The sequence below is a fragment of the Rutidosis leptorrhynchoides genome, chromosome 1, assembly GCF_046630445.1.
Source record: "Rutidosis leptorrhynchoides isolate AG116_Rl617_1_P2 chromosome 1, CSIRO_AGI_Rlap_v1, whole genome shotgun sequence".
Taxonomy (NCBI): Eukaryota; Viridiplantae; Streptophyta; class Magnoliopsida; order Asterales; family Asteraceae; genus Rutidosis; species Rutidosis leptorrhynchoides.
The window spans coordinates 216,747,119-216,766,625 of NC_092333.1; the positions used below are offsets into that span (position 1 = coordinate 216,747,119).

Consider the following 19,507-nt stretch of genomic DNA (forward strand, 5'->3'; position numbering starts at 1 on the left):
TGCCAAAACTCTCGAACTCAAAATCACCCTTTAAGCCGCGCAGCGGGCCCATGAGCCGCGCCGTCTCTTAAAGCTACTGCACACCAAAATCAAGTTTAAGCTTATTTTCAAGTGTGTTTAGCCTTTCAAGTCGCGTTTCGCATTCTTTCAAGTCGCGTTTCGCATTCCTTAAGTTCCAAATGTTATTTCCAAGCTCACAACATATCCTCAAACCATTTTACACTTTACGAACGTGTACTCCACACTCCCCAAATCCGTGTAGCGTTTCAATGGTTCGAGCACTTTCAACTTAGCAATCCAATCAACTAAAATGACGTTGGATCATGCTAAAATCACCAACAATTCCCCCCCCCCATTTTAGTATGATCCTTGATTACTAAAATACCAACAAACAGATAACTAGTGCATAAGTGTAAATGTCACATTGATTGAATTTACACATAGTATATTACACCTGGAAGAATTCGAAAATCAGGGTGCTCTAATAGTTTGAACCCATCAATTCATTTGAAAACCTGTCGATAATATACACACTAGCTCCATACTTTCTACAATTAACCCGACACTATTATAAGCCTTGTGTCCCAATCCTATCATGAACATATCAAAAGCTAAGTCCCAAGCTTTCTTGAGGCGGCTTAACCTCATGTTCACGTAGGTAGTTTCTTATAATCTTGCTCCCGTGAAGCAATTTTTCAAGACAACTATTAAGAAGTATTTAACTTCAACCTTCTCTATCTCACGGGTCCGAACACATACTTTAGGATCATATATTAAATGTGTTCCAATCTTCAGATAGTAGGCTTTCCTCATTAAATTCAGCTTCTAGCATTGTACTAGAAGGGAATTGGGTATCCCACTATGGAAGATCTAAATAGACTTCAATCCCACAATATTAGCCAACTTTTGCGCGCATCCGGCTAATGCTTTTATCAAGTGATTTAGTCAAACTTTTGTTGTAACACAACAAAATTCACATACATCACTTCATTCGTGATAAACCTCACGAAACATAATTTGTCTAAGGCATAAGTGTCTAGACTTTCACTTGTACATTCAAATACATGCCTTAGTCACGTAACATCCCATAACAAGGGATCACCATGAACTTTCATCTTATTCATTATGACTTCAATCAATTTCCCTTTTACAATCCTTTTAACCAAGGATTTACCAATTTCTTATATATTCCATAAGAAACTTGTGAGTACTCAAACTATTTGATTGATTAGTTCTTACATATGTCCACCTTTCGCAAGTAATCAATGTAAGCCTATAATTTATACACCCTTGATAATGTATCCCCATTATCCTTGTGTACACAATTATTACCATTAAATTATATAGTGAGATTATTGTTATAAACATACTCTAGTCAATCCACTTCTAAAACCAAGAAGTAATGATAACAAGTTTAGGATATCTATAATCTCAACCAGTGTTGTAAATCTCCCGAGATCTCTCCGAGATCTCCCTCGAGATCTCGTTTTTAGAAGGCAACCGAGACGAGATGTTCATCTCCCGAGATTTCTCAGTCAACGGGTTCAAACTTAATCAAAGCCACGATATCTCGAATTTTTTTTGCTAATTTGTAAGATTTTCTTGTAAAATTCATAATTTCTAAGATTTTCTCCCTCATTTCTCGGATATTTTTGTAAAATCTCGTAAAAACATATATAAATATACATATATTTATGTTTTTATGTATATTTTTATTAAAAAAACAATAAAGTCAACGTAAGTCAACGTCCGAGATCTCCTCGAAATTATTCCGAGATGCCGAGATCTCCTTAAAAAAGTTCAAACGAGAACTCCGCGAGATCCAAATTCTCCAACATTGATCTCAACATCAACATTTTTGATCCAAGATACCTCATCTATTCCAAGTGTAAAGTCCAACGACTTGTAGATGTATAATCTCATTGATCAGTAGCAAACTCAATATAATTTAATATGCTTTAAGGATTCATATTGTGAATTAAACCATAGACCATGATTGACTTTTACAAGTATTAAAATACTTAAGTCCCATCACAATAAATATTACTAGACCATGTTTAATCTTTCTAACACCATGCTAAATTAGTCACTTGATGTAGTCACATACACCATACCACCAATTTCCATAGCATACCGGTATTTAGAAACAATTAAGCAACATCCAATCCTCATTTCATATTAAATTATATTTGTTTCACTTACTTGTACCATCTTGATGAACCATCAAATAGTTTACGAACATACCTCATCAATGAATCAAGACTTCATGGTTGTTTTATTTAGTAACAAACAATCACTTCACAATAATACAATATTGTCTTGTGACTTATCCAACGGGTCATTACCACCCGTTAAATGGCTTTACACTTGTTACCAATTAAGCCCTTGTCTTACCAACAAGCACAACCATGTCAATATCCAAAAGAACAAGTTAACAATCATTTTTTATTGACATAACACATCCATATATAATTGTACCATCACACATACAATATGATCATAATTAGTCCATGCCGTATAATTTAATTGGTTTCATGCATCATCATACAATTATGAGCATAATTATACAGAACATCATAACATAAAATTAAACTCATGGCTGTTAAAGCAAATAATTATGATCATTACATTATTAATTGCACTTCGTGAATAAGAGTGCATGCGATAATCCATGAAGCCTTTGGGTTATCATTTAGAAAAGAAACATTAACCATGTCAGTGATTAATCATGAAATAGAGTAAATGCATATTAACATGTCATTCAACCATGATTTATATGCATCTGTAAAATATTCAGCAAATAGTAAGAAAACATATTAACCATAATTCAATCCAAACAACAATTAAATTCAGTTTAACCGTTAATCAAGACAACCTTTTGTATCCATTGAATTGAATAGGGAAATTCCCCAAAATACACTTTTTTAAAAAGTTTTATTCCAAAATACACTTTTAGAAGAAAAAAATTTTGTCTATTTACACCATTAAGTCGACCACCAGTTGGGTCGACTACCTATATACCCGGTCGACCACACCAAATTTAAATGTGGTCTACCACCGTTTATAACTGGCAAGGTCGATTTCTGTTGGCTATCGGTCGACCACTATATTCGACCCCAAAAAACACGGGCGACCTTAATGATGGTGGAGTATACAAAAAGACACTGAAATAGTGAGTTGGGATAACAAAATTCAAATTTCAACTCTAACAAAAATTTGCTCCACAAGCCCTAGTTACGAACCCTGATTCATAAACCCTCATTCATTGCAGATTCAATCAAGAGATCACTAGTTTGTAGATAAACCCTAATTTCATCGTCAGTGTATTTATTTCGTCCCTAGATTCAATCAAGATTTCCCTTCAAAGATGACAGATATTGAGGTAAAACCTATTTCGTTGTTGTATGTATATGTTAGTTTATCCGTATATGTGTATATATGTGTATATATGTATATCTATGTATGGGCCCCTGTATTTATATCTATGTGTGTATGGATGTATTTGTATGTGTGTACATGTCAGTATATGATAGGTATCTATAATTGTATATGTATATGTATATGTATATGTATATGTATATGTATATGTATATGTATATGTATATGTATATGTATATGTATATGTATATGTAGATATACAATTCTCCCATTGTTTTTGCTAAAGTGTATATATCTGTATATGGTTATGGGGATGCCTTAGGTCAGAAGATCACTTGCATACTCGACCATTCAAAGGGTCGACTGCCAAAAACATACACTATAGTCGACCCCATTTTGGGTCGCCTATAGTTGAATAAAACTGTAGTCGACCAAAAAGAAGGTCGACTATAGTGTATTTGCTTTTCAATTGTATGTACCTGTATGTATGTGTATGTATATTAACATTTATGTATAATGACATTATCATTGTCTGATTACAGGTTTGGTTCGAGGCCAAGGTCACCATTCGAAGCAAGATGTCTCTTATAAGGGAGATTAAGAACAAACTCACTCCGGCTCAGACAAAGATTTTCAGAGAGACGTGTTTTGGTCATTGGTTAGATATAAAGTGTGATGACAATGATCCGGGATACATACATTGCTTATTAATGAATCAGACTGACCGTCCGAAAAAGTTTGTAATCAACGGACGCGAAATATGTGAGGAGCCAGAAGAGCTATGGTTTCGAGTTACCCGAGACCATGTCATTAGGTGTGGTAGACGTGAGTTTTGCTTGGTTACCGGGATGCGGTTTGGTCCAGTTACATCTTTTATAGATTGGATAGGTCAAGAGAGGTCGGATTTTGACCACTCGGTTTCATCTCGTGTTTTTATTAAACGACATAGTGGTCAACGTCATATTTTGGAGTTTCACGACGCCTTTTTTAAAGATGAGTTGAAAGGAACTGACAAGGATAAGGTCATAGTCTCCATTATGTTGATAATTAACTTATGCTTCCTTGGAAAGCAGTTGCAGGATAGCGTAAACGATGACATGCTTCTTTTATTAGAGGACTTTGAGTTGATGAACAAGTATCCGTGGGGTTCTTTCTTATGGACCAAACTTTACAATAGTTTGCATCACGTGTTAGTACCTTATAAAGAGAGGGTAGCAGATAAAACCCGGAAGGGGGTAATGACATACCATTTGAGCGGCTTCACTTGGGCGTTTAAGGTAGTAATCCGTACTTATAAATTTTAAGCAATTAACATGTTTCATATTTAACCAAATTTGGTTTTTGTTTGTAGATGTGGATATGGGATGCATACAAACACCGAATAGAAGCATATGCTTTCAAGCCGGAAAGTGAAGGCATACCTCGTGGAATCCACTGGAAACGGAAGAAGAAAGTCATGGGCTGGAATGAGTACGTTGAGTTGATGCAACTCCCGGTGAGTATAATTATACCAAAATATTTATGTATGTGTTATGTTTATATGTATGTGTATATCTATAGGTATATGTTACTGTATTTGTATGTGTATTTGTAACTGCATATGTATATGTATATGTATCTGTATTTGTATATGTAACTGTATATGTATCTGTATATGTATATGTAACTGTAACTGTATATGTATATGTATATGTATATGTATATGTATATGTATATGTATATGTATATGTATATGTATATGTATATGTATATGTATATGAATATGTGTATGACAGGATGATATCCCGGACGAAGAACGACCTCTCAATCGTTTGAGGCCCACCAAGACAGAGGTTAAGTGTGAGTGGTGGGTTGCTAGTGTAAACTATTTCAAGGACCCCGATGCTAAAGTACCGGTGAAGAAAGTTGATGATCCGAAGAAATTTGATGATGAGACGAAGAAGGAGTTGACGGATATGATTAAGAATTTGACAAAGAGATTAGATGACCAGGAAAACAAACATGCCAAGGAGATTAAGGAGATGAGTGATCGGGTTGAGGTTGGCATCCGTGTTACACGTGAGACACTAAAGATAGTGCCGTGTTTATATGTTTCTAGAGACTAACGCAAGACAATGATTTTAAAACTCCATTCTATGATACAAAACCTACAACAACATATCCATCAACAAGAGCAGGTAATTTCTTATTATATAATTCATTTATGCAAGTTGGTAAGTTATATAAACTGTCCAGTGTGCAGATGAGTAGTCAACCCTTCATTTGATCGACTATCACCATGTTTACATTATAGTCGACCATTATCTAGGTCGACTATATTAAATTTATACTATAGTCGACCCTTGTCAAGGTCGACTACATATCTTACTTTCTGATGACTTACTGCTGTGTGTTTCTGTGACAGGATGATGGTGGTTTCATTGGTGGATATGTGTCAGATGTTGAAGTTCAGACAACCAAGAAAGATATGTTTGATAATGTGAAGGTTGCTTCACCGGTTTATGTGAGGAGAAGCAAAAGGGACCGTCGGATTGCACGGGCAAGGATGTCACCCTTCGTTACACCGTCATAAATGATCAAAAAGGGTGCTAAAAGAAAGCCTGACATGCCAGAGAAAGAAATCCCGATAAAACAACAGAAGACGGGGAGACTGAGTGCTCCGGTAGTGCCTGATAATGTTATTCTAGAAATCATTGACGATTTGATTCATAAGTCTGGACTTATCTATCCCGGCCCTTCCACATTATATGATGATGAAAGGAATCTGGACGGCCCTAAGACACCGGAAGAAATGATGACTCCACATTACGAGTGCTTATCAGTATTTGTTCGGGGCCTATCTGACGGATTTATATTCATCACTGATGAGTTTTGGGAGCAGATCTACAACAAATTTGAAGGCGATTACTTAGATAACTTTGTAAGTGTTTTATAAACTTATTATTAAAGTGGTCGACATTTAACTTCGCTAACTTGAGATTGACTAAGTGGTTGTTAATTTCAGAATATTAATGGTTGGGGATCTATGTTGTTGTGGTGGAGCTACCGTTTAGATCAAATGGATTTTCAGCCACTAAAGGACCGCCAAAGATGTACGATCATGCCGGTCGACATGATTAAGTGGATGGGGATTTTTAAAACGGGTGTAACACTTGACCCGAATTACACCAATCCCAATATTACTTGTTATGCAGACGGATCGAGACTCCCTTTCCGACATTGGTCGAAGTGTCAGAAGGTTACAATATCAAATACATATACATATGCAGTTTAAATATACATAGACATATACATTCAGATTAGAGTTATCTGTATAACTTTCTAACGTTAATTGTAGGTCCTATTCCCAACATGTTTGGAAGATGCGGATCACTGGGTGCTTATTGTGCTTGATCTTAAGGACTTCACCGTCGTCATTTATGATAGTTTTGTCAAGCACAGCTCAATTGACCACTGCGCTTATTATGTTTCTGAGTTGGGTAAGTGTCTGCCAGACTTTTTGAGGGCAATTAACTACACTCCTTCACCACACGTCTCGATGCCATCTACATTAACCTATATCGACTCACCTCAGCAGTCAGGATATTACGGTGACTATGGTGTACGGGTTTGCATAAACATGGAGCGTGTATTTTGTGAGCTAACCTACCCATTCGAGAAAGATACTGCGAAGGTTGCATTAGAATACAGACATAGGATGGGGCAGACATTCTTTAGATCTCGAATCGAAGTACGTAAAAGTTAGCTCTAATGTTTGTGTTGGTATTGTATTTTGAACAGGCTCCACTGTAAAAGGTAGCTCTAATGTTTGTGTTGGCATATTAGGTCAGCAGGTTGAACATGCTTCACTGTAATCTTTTGACAGTCACCAAATGCCTGGTCGACCACTGGTGTAAAATGTGGTCGACCACTGCTTAAATACACTGTGGTCGACCCTGATATGGGTCGACCACTTAATAAAAATAACTTAGTCGACCACAATCTATGAAGTAGTCGACCACAGTGGACTTTCATGATTAAAAAGGCAACCTAGGTCCCACATTTAGATAACATTTCTTATCCTTATTAGCTACGGATAGGAAATCCACCTTTCATAAATTTAATTAGATAACGGTAGATCCTTTTATTCCTGTTATCCATTTGTACTCTATAAGTAATCATAGACCAATAGGTAATTCCCATATTTAATAAATTCCAACTCTTGATCGATATTCAAACACACCAGATTCATATTCACAACAACTTAGTAGTTGAAGTTAACTCTTTGCGCAGTTTGAGGTCATCAATTATTGGTGAGTAATCCCTACTTTTATATGTCTTTACATATATAGTGATGAGTAAGTTAAAGATATATATTTGTTCAGGAGGTTATTTTGAACATGTCAATAATCATATAGTTTAAATGCCACTTAATTGTCCCAGAGTACCTTTAAAACTTACAATCGCGCCAGACAAACCCTTAAATCGTACGCTTTTGTTAAAATATGTGTTAAAAAAAATAGATGTTTCACAAGATTTAGTTATATCTATGAAATACGTTGTCGATAACTGTGTCTTGGATATCACTGATGATGAAGATGATTTTAATGATTTTATGAATTTCGCCATCTCAAATCAACCCGTTCACATGTATCTAGAAGATATTACGAATTCAATGCATGTTTTAGGTCGAAACCTTACTAATCCTAATGATCAGTTCAACCTACAACAATAATACAATAATCGGTTAAACCTACAACATCCGACCAATAATCAGTTCAACCTACAAAATCCTTACAATAATCAGTACAACCTTAATCATCCATCCAATAATCAGTTCAACCTACCTCAGCAATCCAATAATCAGTTCAATCTACATCATCCATACAATAATCAGTTCAACCGACAACAGTCATCCATCAATCAGTTCAACCTATAACAGTCAACCATCAATCAGTACGACCTAGAACACCAAAGTAACAATCAGTGCAACCTACACCACCCATACACTGATCAGTACAACCAACCACATCCATACACAAATAATTCGAACCTACAAAATCAATCTGTAAATCAGTTCAACTTACAAACTCAAACCACAGATGAAGTCAACCAACAAATACAATACACCAATTTGTTGAATGATAAACAACCACCGTTTGAAGGTAACGAAGATCCTTACATCATTGACCTACCTACATCTGATCAAAGCGGATGTGAGCATGATGATATGGAAAATGTGAATCCAATCAAACCAACAAAACACCCTTTTTCTAACTACATAGTTGATGAGGATGATGTCCCTGATAGTGATGATGAATATGAAGATGAACACGTCGACCAAACACAAACTTATGACCAGCCAATTAAGTATAATCCCCAACCAGATGATATATTTTGGAACATGCCACCGTTACTTTCGAACACCCAACCCGAAATGAAACCTAGATCAATGACAATATATGAAACCTCAGATCTAGTTAAATTGAATCAGACTTTCGAAAACAAGGAAGATTTTCTTATGCAATTACGTACAAAGTTTGTTACTGAAGGGTTCCAGATAAAACCAAAGTACTCAGACAAGTCAAGGTATACAGCTACATGCATATCACCAAATTTTTCATGGCAAATTACTGCTAGGTGTATACAAGATAGCAACAACTTTCAAGTACGGAAGTTGAATGATCTACACACGTGCTCAAATACCCAAATTCTTCCGAACAATAAGCATGCCACCAAGAAGGTCCTAGGTAATATACTGAAAGAGGTGATGAAACAAGAAGGTCGTATCTATCGACCGAATGATATAAGGACTGGTATGTCGGCGCGATTTAAAATAAGTCTATCATACCACCAAGCATGGAAAGCCAAATGTTACGCAAATGAGATGTTGAGGGGTAGTCTTGAAGATTACTTTCAAATACTACCTAATAATCTATATAATCTTAGATTGTCTAACCTAGGTAGTGTAACCAACATTCGAACGAACAACAAAGGCAGATTTGTTATGAGTTACATGTCCATTGGTGCAGCGGTATGTTTAATGCTCTATTTATTTACTTATTAATTTAACTCGTATTTTAAAATAATGTTTCAATACTTTAATATGCAGACACGTTCGTTTGTTAACTATGCACGACCAGTAATCATAGTCGATGGGGCTCATTTAAAAAGTCGTTACTTGAGGACTAACTTGATTGCTGTCGCTATGGATGCTAACAATGGAATCCTTCCATTAGCCTACGGTATTGGAGCAGGAGAGACCACCGATCATTGGACATGGTTTTTTGGTAATCTAAGAGACTCTCTACAGTCTTCGGGGTGTTGTATTGTTAATCTTACCATTATATCTGACAGGGCACCTGCAATAGCTGCTGGCATATCAAACGTATTTCCAGAAGTATTTCATGCACTATGTGCTAGACATTTGTTGGGAAACCTCAAAAGTGTGTCTAAAAGGGTTAAAAGTTACGAGTGGCACTACTGGAAAATGTGCAAAGCGTATAGAAAATCTGATTTTGATCACCACTATGCTATACTAGCACGACGTATCCCAGACAGTGCACGTACACTCACTACTGTTTGCCTCAACAGATGGTCTAGACATCATGCATATCGTGTTCAGTATGCTTACCTAACTTCTAATAGTGCAGAGTCAATGAACGCACTGTCAGTTCATGCGAGGAAACTCCCAATTACAATGCTTCTTGAATTCTTTAGAGCTTCAGTTCAACAATGGTTTTGGGAACACCGAAACACTGCTGATGGTTTAACAACACCTGTCACACCATATGCAGAGCGTAAGCTTGGTAAAAGAAATCGTAAGTCTATTAGTTGGACTGTCAAACTGATATCACAAGTTAAGTTTGAGGTATTGGATATGAAAAAAGGCGGTAAAGTCAATCTACAAGATAAAACTTGCACATGTAAACAATGGCAGTTTTCTGGTATACCCTGTGGACATGTAATGGCAGTAGCAAGGTATTTTGTCCTACGTAACGTTACTACACACGTTCAGAAGTATTTCCACACTGAAACGTACAAGTCGGCATACATGGAAGATATTAACCCGCTAGATCATATTTCTGAATGGATAGATCCAGGACACCTACAAACCGTCCTACCGTCATTGGTTACAAAGCGACAATCGGGTAGACCGAAGAGTACTGCTCGTATACCGTCCCAAGGAGAGGACAAAGACAATTTCAAATCTAAAAGAAAATGCAGTCGTTGCTTGGAATATGGACATACTAGATCAACTTGCACCGCACATTATGATCTTTCTGAAGGTAAAAAAGTCCAAGTGTAACTCAAAAACAAAGGCAAAGCCGAAGGGGTTGGTAAAGGGCAAGGGTAAAGGAAAACGTGAAGACTCATGCTCAACACAATTTGGCTCCACTTACAATTTGAGTGATGATTAGCTTCTTCTTTGTGTTTAAAATGTGTTTAACAGTCATGAATGTTAGGTATGTGTGTTCGTATGTTTTCTTTTTAACTGTCGTGTATGTTATATGTCTGTAAGTTGTGTTATTTGTTGTGTAATCCATAAATATAGTATGAGATAATATATAATATTTGTTGTTCAAATTAAAGTTTATTTCACTAAATTGGATGGTAACACAACACAACACAACACATAATGGTAAATAAATCTCCAAGGTACATTGAAGGTACATTGCTAACACAGTAAACTTAAATAAAAACCTTATCTAAATTCGCAATAATCTTATCTGATATATCTTAGTATGTTTTTATGATTAGTCGACTACCTTATCGGTCGACTTCAAAGCAACTGTGGTCGACTATGTTACTCGACCGAGTTTAGGCCTACAATTCGGTCGACCCTTAGGTCGACCATATAACTGAAGTAGTCGACCAACAACAATGAATAATTGAGGTCGACTACCTTGAAAACTAAAGTGGTCGACCGGATAAAGGGGTAGTCGACCCACTGAGTGGTCAACCTAACGGTGTAAATAGACAATTTTTTCTCCGAAAGTGTATTTTGGAATAAAAGTTTAAAAAATAGTGTATTTGGGCGAATTTCCTAATTGAATAAGGTGACAAGCATTTTTAACTGTTTATTTCCCATTTTCCCTTTCCATGTCCATCAATCCAAGTTAATGCATATAACAGAACATTATGCTTTATCCACCGTATCATTTCATAATTTTCAATATCAAACAAGAAATACTCATACCATGTTAAACTACATGTTAATTATATTAACATATATATCATGATATTTATCTTTATCCTTATATATTCATCATAATAAAATTAAAGGATAAGATATTGTGTACTTATGTGTTGGTTATTCCACCGTTTAGATCTTCACCAAAAAACGTCGGGGGTCGCTTGATTTTGCAGATGATGAACACAAAAGAAATTTCCCATTAATAAAATTGGTCACCAAAGGAACCGATCCCAACCATGCACCAATTAAATTGTTACAATGACATACTGTCAAGAATTTTATGCATGTGCATTCCTTTCCATGAACCAAAGTATTGTCAAATCTTGATCCAACCATAACAATTTATAGAACCATGTAATGATCGGTTGTTGTGCCTTTTATTAAACAAAATTTCTACATCTCACACATAATCCATTCCTTCAAAACTTCACAGATTCACGGTCTTGATTCTCGATAATACTCTATTAAATTGTTGGAGAAATATTGGATTAGTAGGTAAAGAATTAACAACCGGATTGATACTAGAATCGTGAAACACTTTCTTAATATAGTATTTCGACCCACTTGGTCACGGGTTACACAAAATCACTATTAGGATAAGACTAGTATGAACAATCGTCTTGACCAAAAAAATAATTGTTCCTTGCAATTCTAGAAAGTATATCTGTAAGTTTTGTATTGAAAGTGTGTTAGACATGTTCAAGAAATGGAACATTATGTCAAAAGTCTAACCTTTCATATGGAAATGAATCCATATATTTATAATGGGTCAAAAGGTGTCTTGAAGAGTCACACCTTTTCATATGAACCCGTACAATGCTTAGAAGTTTATACCCATGTATTTGTGCTTAAACAAGTCCAAATACATGTAAAAACCGTTCATAAATGTCCTGGAACAACCCCATAACGTTTGGGGTTCAAATATGCCTTTTGGGTTGAAAATGCACCTTTTCAGCGAATTCAATGTTAAGCCGCGCCGCGGGTCCAGGAGCCGCGCCGCGGGCTAACAAAGCACAACACTTCCAAAAATGCCAAAACTCTCGAACTCAAAATCACCCTTTAAGCCGCACCGCGGGCCCATGAGCTGTGCCATGGCTTAAAGCTACTGCACACCAAAATCAAGTTTAAGCTTATTTTCAAGTGTGTTTAGCCTTTCAAGTGGCGTTTCGCATTCTTTCAAGTCGCGTTTCGCATTCCTTAAGTTCCAAATGTTATTTCCAAGCTCACAACATATTCTCAAACCATTTTACACTTTACGAACGTGTACTCCACACTCCCCAAATCCGTGTGGCATTTCAATGGTTCGCGCACTTTCAACTTAGCAATCCAATCAACTAAAATGACGTTGGATCATGCTAAAATCACCAACAGTGATTTTGGGTTAAAATGGTATTTTTAACATAAGTCAAACGTGGTCAAAAGCAATATGGGTCAATATTGCACGTGTTGGGATTTTTGGTGTAATTGGCGTTTGAAATGATTACTACCTAAGTAGTAATTTAGTGTTAAGACCTAGGTTTGGACTAATTGGTGTAAAGTATGATTTGGGTTAAATTGTACTTTGTTGTGTTGGTTTGAATTACCACCCGAAGTGGTAATTGGTTTGTGTCCATTAGGTGTTAAATGGGCGGGTTTTGGCGAGCAATGTGTGATCCCTCGGCTAAGGGATGTTTGTGTCGGTTTCTCTTTTATAGAATGGTTATTTGTGTGTATAATGTACCTATGTGTGATATAGGTGGTTACTTGCTCGGATTTGAGGACGGAGATCATGTTATACATGACTTGTGCGGGCATTTCAAGGTGAGTGGAATAATTATATATGTATGTATATGATTTATTTATTTGTGGGATATGGATTGAAGTTCGATGTTGACTATACCATATCCTAGAGTGTATTATTGTTTCGTTGAGGGTTTAAAGTTCGATAGTGACGATACCTCAAGTATGGATTTAAAGTTCGATGTTAAAAACGCCATACCACTTTGTAGTGACATTTGATGAGGGTTTAAGTTCGATATTGACGATACCTCATATGTGGGTTTAAGTTCGATGTTGACGATACCACATTAATTCATTCGATGAGGGTTTAAGTTCAATGCTGACGATACCTCATATGTGGGTTTAAGCTCGATGTTGACGATACCACATTTATTAGGACGGATGGGAATTAAGTTCGATGTTGACGATACCATTAGTTGGGCTAGCCTTGAAACCTTGAATACTAATGGATGTTGTGAACGTCAATGTTTTGTGTGTTGTAGTGTAGCATATTATATTGTTCATGTTATATGCTATTGTTATACTAGCTTGTGTTATCGGAGATTTAGCGTTATACTTTGCGATGGTATGCTAATTATATTGCTAGTATTTATGCGGAAATTGTGTAAGTGATTGAAAGTAAGTAGATTATATATGTATATGTATAATTATTGCATTCACTAAGCGTTTTGCTTACCCCTCTCGTTGTTTACCTTTTTACAGGTATTGTGATTGTAAAGCTAACTAGTTGTTAGACTAGACGCGTAGGGGCGCTCGCTTGGGCTCGATGGGGTAGCTTTTGGATAATTGGACGCGGATTGAGGATTTGGTAGTCCTTGGGATTATGCTCTTGGTATCGGGTTGGGTTATTGAGTATTAACCCGTGTTTGTGTAATTGAATTTTTATTACAAATATTTTTGTAAGGTGTAATTTGGGTACCAAGGGTCATTGTAAGTTGTTAAACGTAATGTCACGATATTATGTTTTTGGTTAAAACAAAGTTGGAAATATTGTCTATTAATGGGACCTAACTTATATAAAAAAAATAAGTGTTTCGTTTTTGGTAAACGGATTTGGGGTCGTTACAAATAAAAGTGTTTCTCAATGTGAGGAAATCATATTCAACTCCCAATTGTAGTCGTTTTTTCCCGATTCTTGAATAATATACCATTGTTGAATTTGAACCAGGAATTAATTGTCGAACTTGATGTTGTTGAATCAGAAGTTGAGGTCTCATTAGCATTTGAGGTTTGTGTTGTTTGCTCAGAAGAATTTGATGGATTTTTGTTGGAGTATCTTCTTCTTCAATATGTTCAAAGATATCATCTGTATTTGAACTTTCATATTGAATTTCATCATCGTCATCTGTAGAATCCTCTTCATCATCACTTTGTATCATGGGTTCAGGATTCTCTTCATCAACAATCTCCACATCATCATGTGTTGCAGATAATGAAGACAGTGCACAAAGTACAACAAAACTATCATCGTCAGTTTCTTCTAGATAGAAATCACTTAAGTTCAAATCTTCATCAACCGGTCCACTAACAACTTCATTCAGCGTTTTTTCAACTATTGGAATAGGCACTTGTTCATACTGTTCACTCTCAATAATCTCTTCATGAGTTTGTGCCATCGCAGGTTCAATTGTAACCTTCTTAGCAGTTGAAGCAAACCTCTCACCACCACCCCTAGTGGAAATATTCATCACAATAAACTCTATATCTACTCTTGTCTCCCCCTCATGATTAAATTGAGGATCGGAATCGTCATGTTCATCATCTTTATGAGGGCTTATCGGTGGAGAATAAGAAGTAAGTGGATATCAAAATCGAGCACGAAAGATAGCTTGAAGAGAAGTACGTCAGATAGCATCAAGATGTGGAGGATTTGAAAACATACGACTGAAGTACGCTTACTCCAATACATCATAATAATTTGATGAATGTAAGGGTGATGGCAGAAAATTAATGATCGGAACCGCCGCTGATGTTGTCGGTGAAAGTGTATGATTTTGCAGTGAGGGCAGGTGAGGGATTTGTAGGAATTTGTACGTATGTAGGTTGATACTTACTACTAGTCAGATTGACCCCTTCTGATGGAGGTTGACTAACAACCAGAGTTGTAGCCGTTGAGGACCATTTCGGGTCATTAACCTCCATGATATATGTCTCATGGGACTCTGACAGGATAGAAGAACTACATGTCAGTTTATTTCTCGCAGGTATATTAATATACCCAACTCCTGAAATCATTGATGTATCATGAGGTAACACATTTCTTTCAGTTACAGACTTATCACCCTGACCCTAAGTTTCAAGATCAACACGAGAAGTGGTTTGATCCAATGGATCAATTGCTTATTCCAAAGGTTCAGTCGGCCGGAATTCTGATAAATTTTTTGGAGGAATGTCATATTGTCATTCCGTAGTGCGCGACAGATCTCCCTCATCGAGATAAGTTGGACCTCTATGCCCTGTTTGATGTTGAGGCTCTACAATGTCACTTGGACAAGGTCTATCAAGAGGATTTCCAGCCGATACGCAGGGTGCCTTTTCAAGATTTTTCGGCTCCCCTTCGGCCGTTCTGGACTTCAATGACTAAGTTTCCTTAATCGATTGAGTCTGCGAAGACTTTACTTCCATTGAAGATGTAGAAACATCTACTCTTGTGGGAATTATTCTTAGATCTTGATTAAGTTAGATGGGCTTGTTGGTCTTTTTACCATCCATGCGTTTGGCTCTCTTTCCTACCGAAACTTGCGTCTCATTTAGCATAGGGCTTACTTTTATTATTGGAATTGATACGGAGATCGGTGAGGGTGTCCTAGAAGGCTCTAAGTCTTGGTCCGTATCAATAACAGAGTCGGCTAGGTTTTGAATGATAGGAGTGAAAGTCCTAGACCTAGTCATTCGAGTTGTGGTGTCTGAATCATCTCATAAGGTTTTTATCGCATCTTCTTCTTTGATGTTTCGATAGATGATTCGGTTGCTGACGTATCGTTGCCGCTACCCTCATGTGTTGATAAGGTAGGTGTAACCCTAGTTGGACTAGGCTCACTGATCCTCACTTGTTGTGATGACCTGGTAGCCCTAATTCATTTGAGGTTTGCCCTAGGTGAAGGTTTAGCTGGTCCGGGTTGGATTCTATCTTCTTCTCTAACCTCTTGGGTTGGTACCATGGGTGGTTCAACTAGTGCTTGTTGTGCCCGGTTCGATAGAGGTAAACCTACAACTTCAAGGTAAGTATCTATTCTTGAATCCATTGGATCAACTATCCTTAACAACCATTCTGGTATTGGAGCAGTGAATATGTTGTTAGGTACGTTAGGTGTATTCATTTTCACCTCAGAAAATATCACCATTGGAAGTCCTTGAGCAGAAGGGATTGGTATATTGACATTTCTGCAAGAGGTTAGTGCATCATATATAAATAAACAATAAAACCTTTCACAAGGAATATACTTGCCTTGTGGCTTGTCCACTTAAAATTAAACCAGATCCCATATAAGCTATCCAAAGTCAGCATTTACAACTCTCACAAAAGTGTAGAATAGCTTCAGTATCGGGATCATCATGCTGTCAGTACCCCTTGGTGTCATCAGCAAACGTCGGTTGATGATTGAGAAGATCACATACCATCTATAGTGAAGGAACTTCTTTTGGAATAACCTTAAGGTAATATTCCTATCACCATTGTACCCCAAATCAAAAATGGAATTCAGCATTTTCAGAATTTGATGGAAATGCTAGAGGATTATTAACAACTGAAAGGTTGAAGATCCTTCTGAAGTCAGCTTTTATGATTATCCTCCTTCCTTGTACACCTCTAAGATTGTAAATGAGCAGGTTCTCCCTGAGGATTTGCTCGTGATGGAAGAGTTTCCTCAACAAATCTGATAGAGTGATTGAGGATTCTCAGATCTTCCTCTGGCACACTAACAGTGTAGTTCAAAGCACCCTAGATCTGATGTCGTTCTAGAATGACAAACCAGTAGTTGCCTGGGATGTTTGTTGCAGAAGTAATGAAGTAATTTTTCGCCATTTGTTGCTTTATAAGAATATAAGACCACAAGATGTTATGAATAAACAATGTCTTTATTCTTATTTTCCTTGAAGTTCTTTCTATGATTTTTCAATTTTACAAGTGTTTATGGATTTTCTAAATTTCAAAAATATTTATTCCAAACTACGCACAAGTATACATAAATCATGAAGTCCAATTATACTTATGAAATCTTGACCAATTTGACTTTTTCTCTCAATTTTCATGTAATGATCATACCATATTCAGACATTCAAGATTTATCAAACACAAAATCTAAATCAAACAGCACTTTGCAATCAATCACAATAAGATCATATTCGGTTATGAGAGAATCTGACTCTTTAGGTCTAATTCGGACTCTACTTTAATTAATCATTTCAAAATCATGAACTAGATTCGCATACATGATATTTTGATACAAGAAATATGAATAAAGTGTTGTAACCTAAATTCCGTCTATTTACTATATTACATTGATCGGGACTGTTGCCTGTAATGTGTTAAAAGTATTAAGTAATTTAGATAAATAATTAAGCACAAGCACACACTTTTACACCACATCAGTTAAAAAGGAACTTGTAAAATGGGACAAAAAAATGAATGAGTGTATTTTTTTTTATTATTAACAAGTACTCCATATCATTTTACTTTATAAAGACTATTGCTATTGAAAACTATATAATGTTTATCTTTTCATATTAGACTAACTAATACCGACACTAAAAATTTTTTGTTATCATATGTTTCAGGTCCAGCTCATCCCCATCTTACCCGTTTTGATAGTTTTGTGAGATTCCTTGTGCTTTATTTTATGTAAAGGTTTTATTAGTACAATTATATAGACTACAAGTGAAACGAAATTGATTCGAAATTATATGTAGTTGATCCGCCAACATCTTCTGGAGGATCCTGATCAATCTCAGGAAAGAAGTGGATGATCAAGACTGGGAAAGAAGTGTGAGACTCATGAGTTACAAGAATCAAATTGAGACGGCATAATCGTGTTCATTAAGGAAGTGATTGAATAGGTTTGTTCAAATTTTTTGTCTTTTGCTTAATAATATTAACTAGTGTTCGAACCCTCGCTTTGCGCCGGGGGTTTGGTTTTCAATTTATTTTATTGCGTTTAGTTTGTAAAATTATTTTGTGGCTAACGATGATGTCGTTGAAGCGCAACTCGAGTCGAACTAAAAGGTATAATCCGTGAAAGATTTAAATGTTATTTTAAATCAACAATATATGTGCATCTCCGCGTTTTGCTATGGAATTGTCGAGTTTTAAAAATTTAACGCAAAATCAACGTGTATGAAAAAGACCTCAAACATTTATCGTTTTTTAAAAAACGTCCGTTTTGCGTATAGTTACTGACATTGTGTTCCTAAAATTATTTCGAGTTTAACGATGGTGTCGGAAAAATTTAACTCGTTGCGAGCGAGAAGATATGGCCCGTTGAATATTTGGGTGGAGTTTGTTTAAGATTTTTTTTTTTTATGAAAATGAGTATTTGACACTTTACCCTCCTTTTGGGATTTTAATATTTGAACAAAGTATGCGGGCTTTTTTGAAGAAAAAAAAAGGTGGAAAAAATGTGAAAGGACGAAAACGCCCCTGATTACTGTTCATCTTTTTTGTCTATTAGATATTAAGTTTGGTGTGCATTTGTGAAGCTTGAAAATAAAATAGTTATTAAAAAATGAGTTACGCAGTTAATTTATAATAAGAAAAAAAGTTAAACAATAATAAAGTGAATAATTATGTGATTGGTTTAATAATAATAATAATAATAATAATAATAATAATAATAATAATAATAATAATAATAATAATGAATAGTTATTAGATAGTAAAAAGTATGTGGTCGACTTATAATGGATGAGAAGTGTAATGGTGAATTTATGAAATGTGAAAAGTTTGTGGTAAGTTTATAAGTGTTATAAAGTTAACTATTATAGAGGTGTGGTTGAATTATAAAAAAGTAAAAAGTTTGGTGGTTGAATTGAAAAAAAGAAAAAAAGTTGGTGTGCATTTGTTAATAAAAAGTATGTGGTCGACTTATAATGGATGAGAAGTGTAATTGTGAATTTATGAAATGTGAAAAGTTTGTGGTAAGTTTATAAGTGTTATAAAGTTAACTATTATAGAGGTGT

General features: G+C 35.9%; 2 protein-coding genes across 2 annotated transcripts; both read left to right on the forward strand.

Moving 5' to 3' along the window:
* The first annotated feature begins 3,044 nt into the window (after positions 1–3,044).
* LOC139894557 (uncharacterized) lies at positions 3,045–4,682 on the forward strand. The gene is made up of 2 exons (XM_071877913.1): positions 3,045–3,149; positions 3,921–4,682. Exons 1-2 carry the CDS (start codon positions 3,045–3,047, stop codon positions 4,680–4,682), a joined length of 867 nt encoding a protein of 288 aa, XP_071734014.1.
* A 2,234-nt stretch (positions 4,683–6,916) lies between these two features.
* LOC139894563 (uncharacterized) lies at positions 6,917–10,666 on the forward strand. The gene is made up of 5 exons (XM_071877919.1): positions 6,917–7,013; positions 7,159–7,211; positions 8,435–9,173; positions 9,321–9,391; positions 9,470–10,666. Exons 1-5 carry the CDS (start codon positions 6,917–6,919, stop codon positions 10,664–10,666), a joined length of 2,157 nt encoding a protein of 718 aa, XP_071734020.1.
* Positions 10,667–19,507: the final 8,841 nt, after the last annotated feature.

Excerpts from the sequence above, each read along its gene's own strand:
- LOC139894563 (XM_071877919.1), top strand. The coding sequence starts at position 6,917 with ATGCCATCTACATTAACCTATATCGACTCACCTCAGCAGTCAGGATAT. Across the intron at positions 7,212-8,434 it reads TTGGCATATTAGGTCAGCAG|TTCAACTTACAAACTCAAAC; the intron begins GTTGAACATGCT and ends TCTGTAAATCAG. Across the intron at positions 9,174-9,320 it reads ACCGAATGATATAAGGACTG|GTAGTGTAACCAACATTCGA; the intron begins GTATGTCGGCGC and ends TGTCTAACCTAG.
- LOC139894557 (XM_071877913.1), top strand. The coding sequence starts at position 3,045 with ATGTGGTCTACCACCGTTTATAACTGGCAAGGTCGATTTCTGTTGGCT. Across the intron at positions 3,150-3,920 it reads GCGACCTTAATGATGGTGGA|GTTTGGTTCGAGGCCAAGGT; the intron begins GTATACAAAAAG and ends GTCTGATTACAG.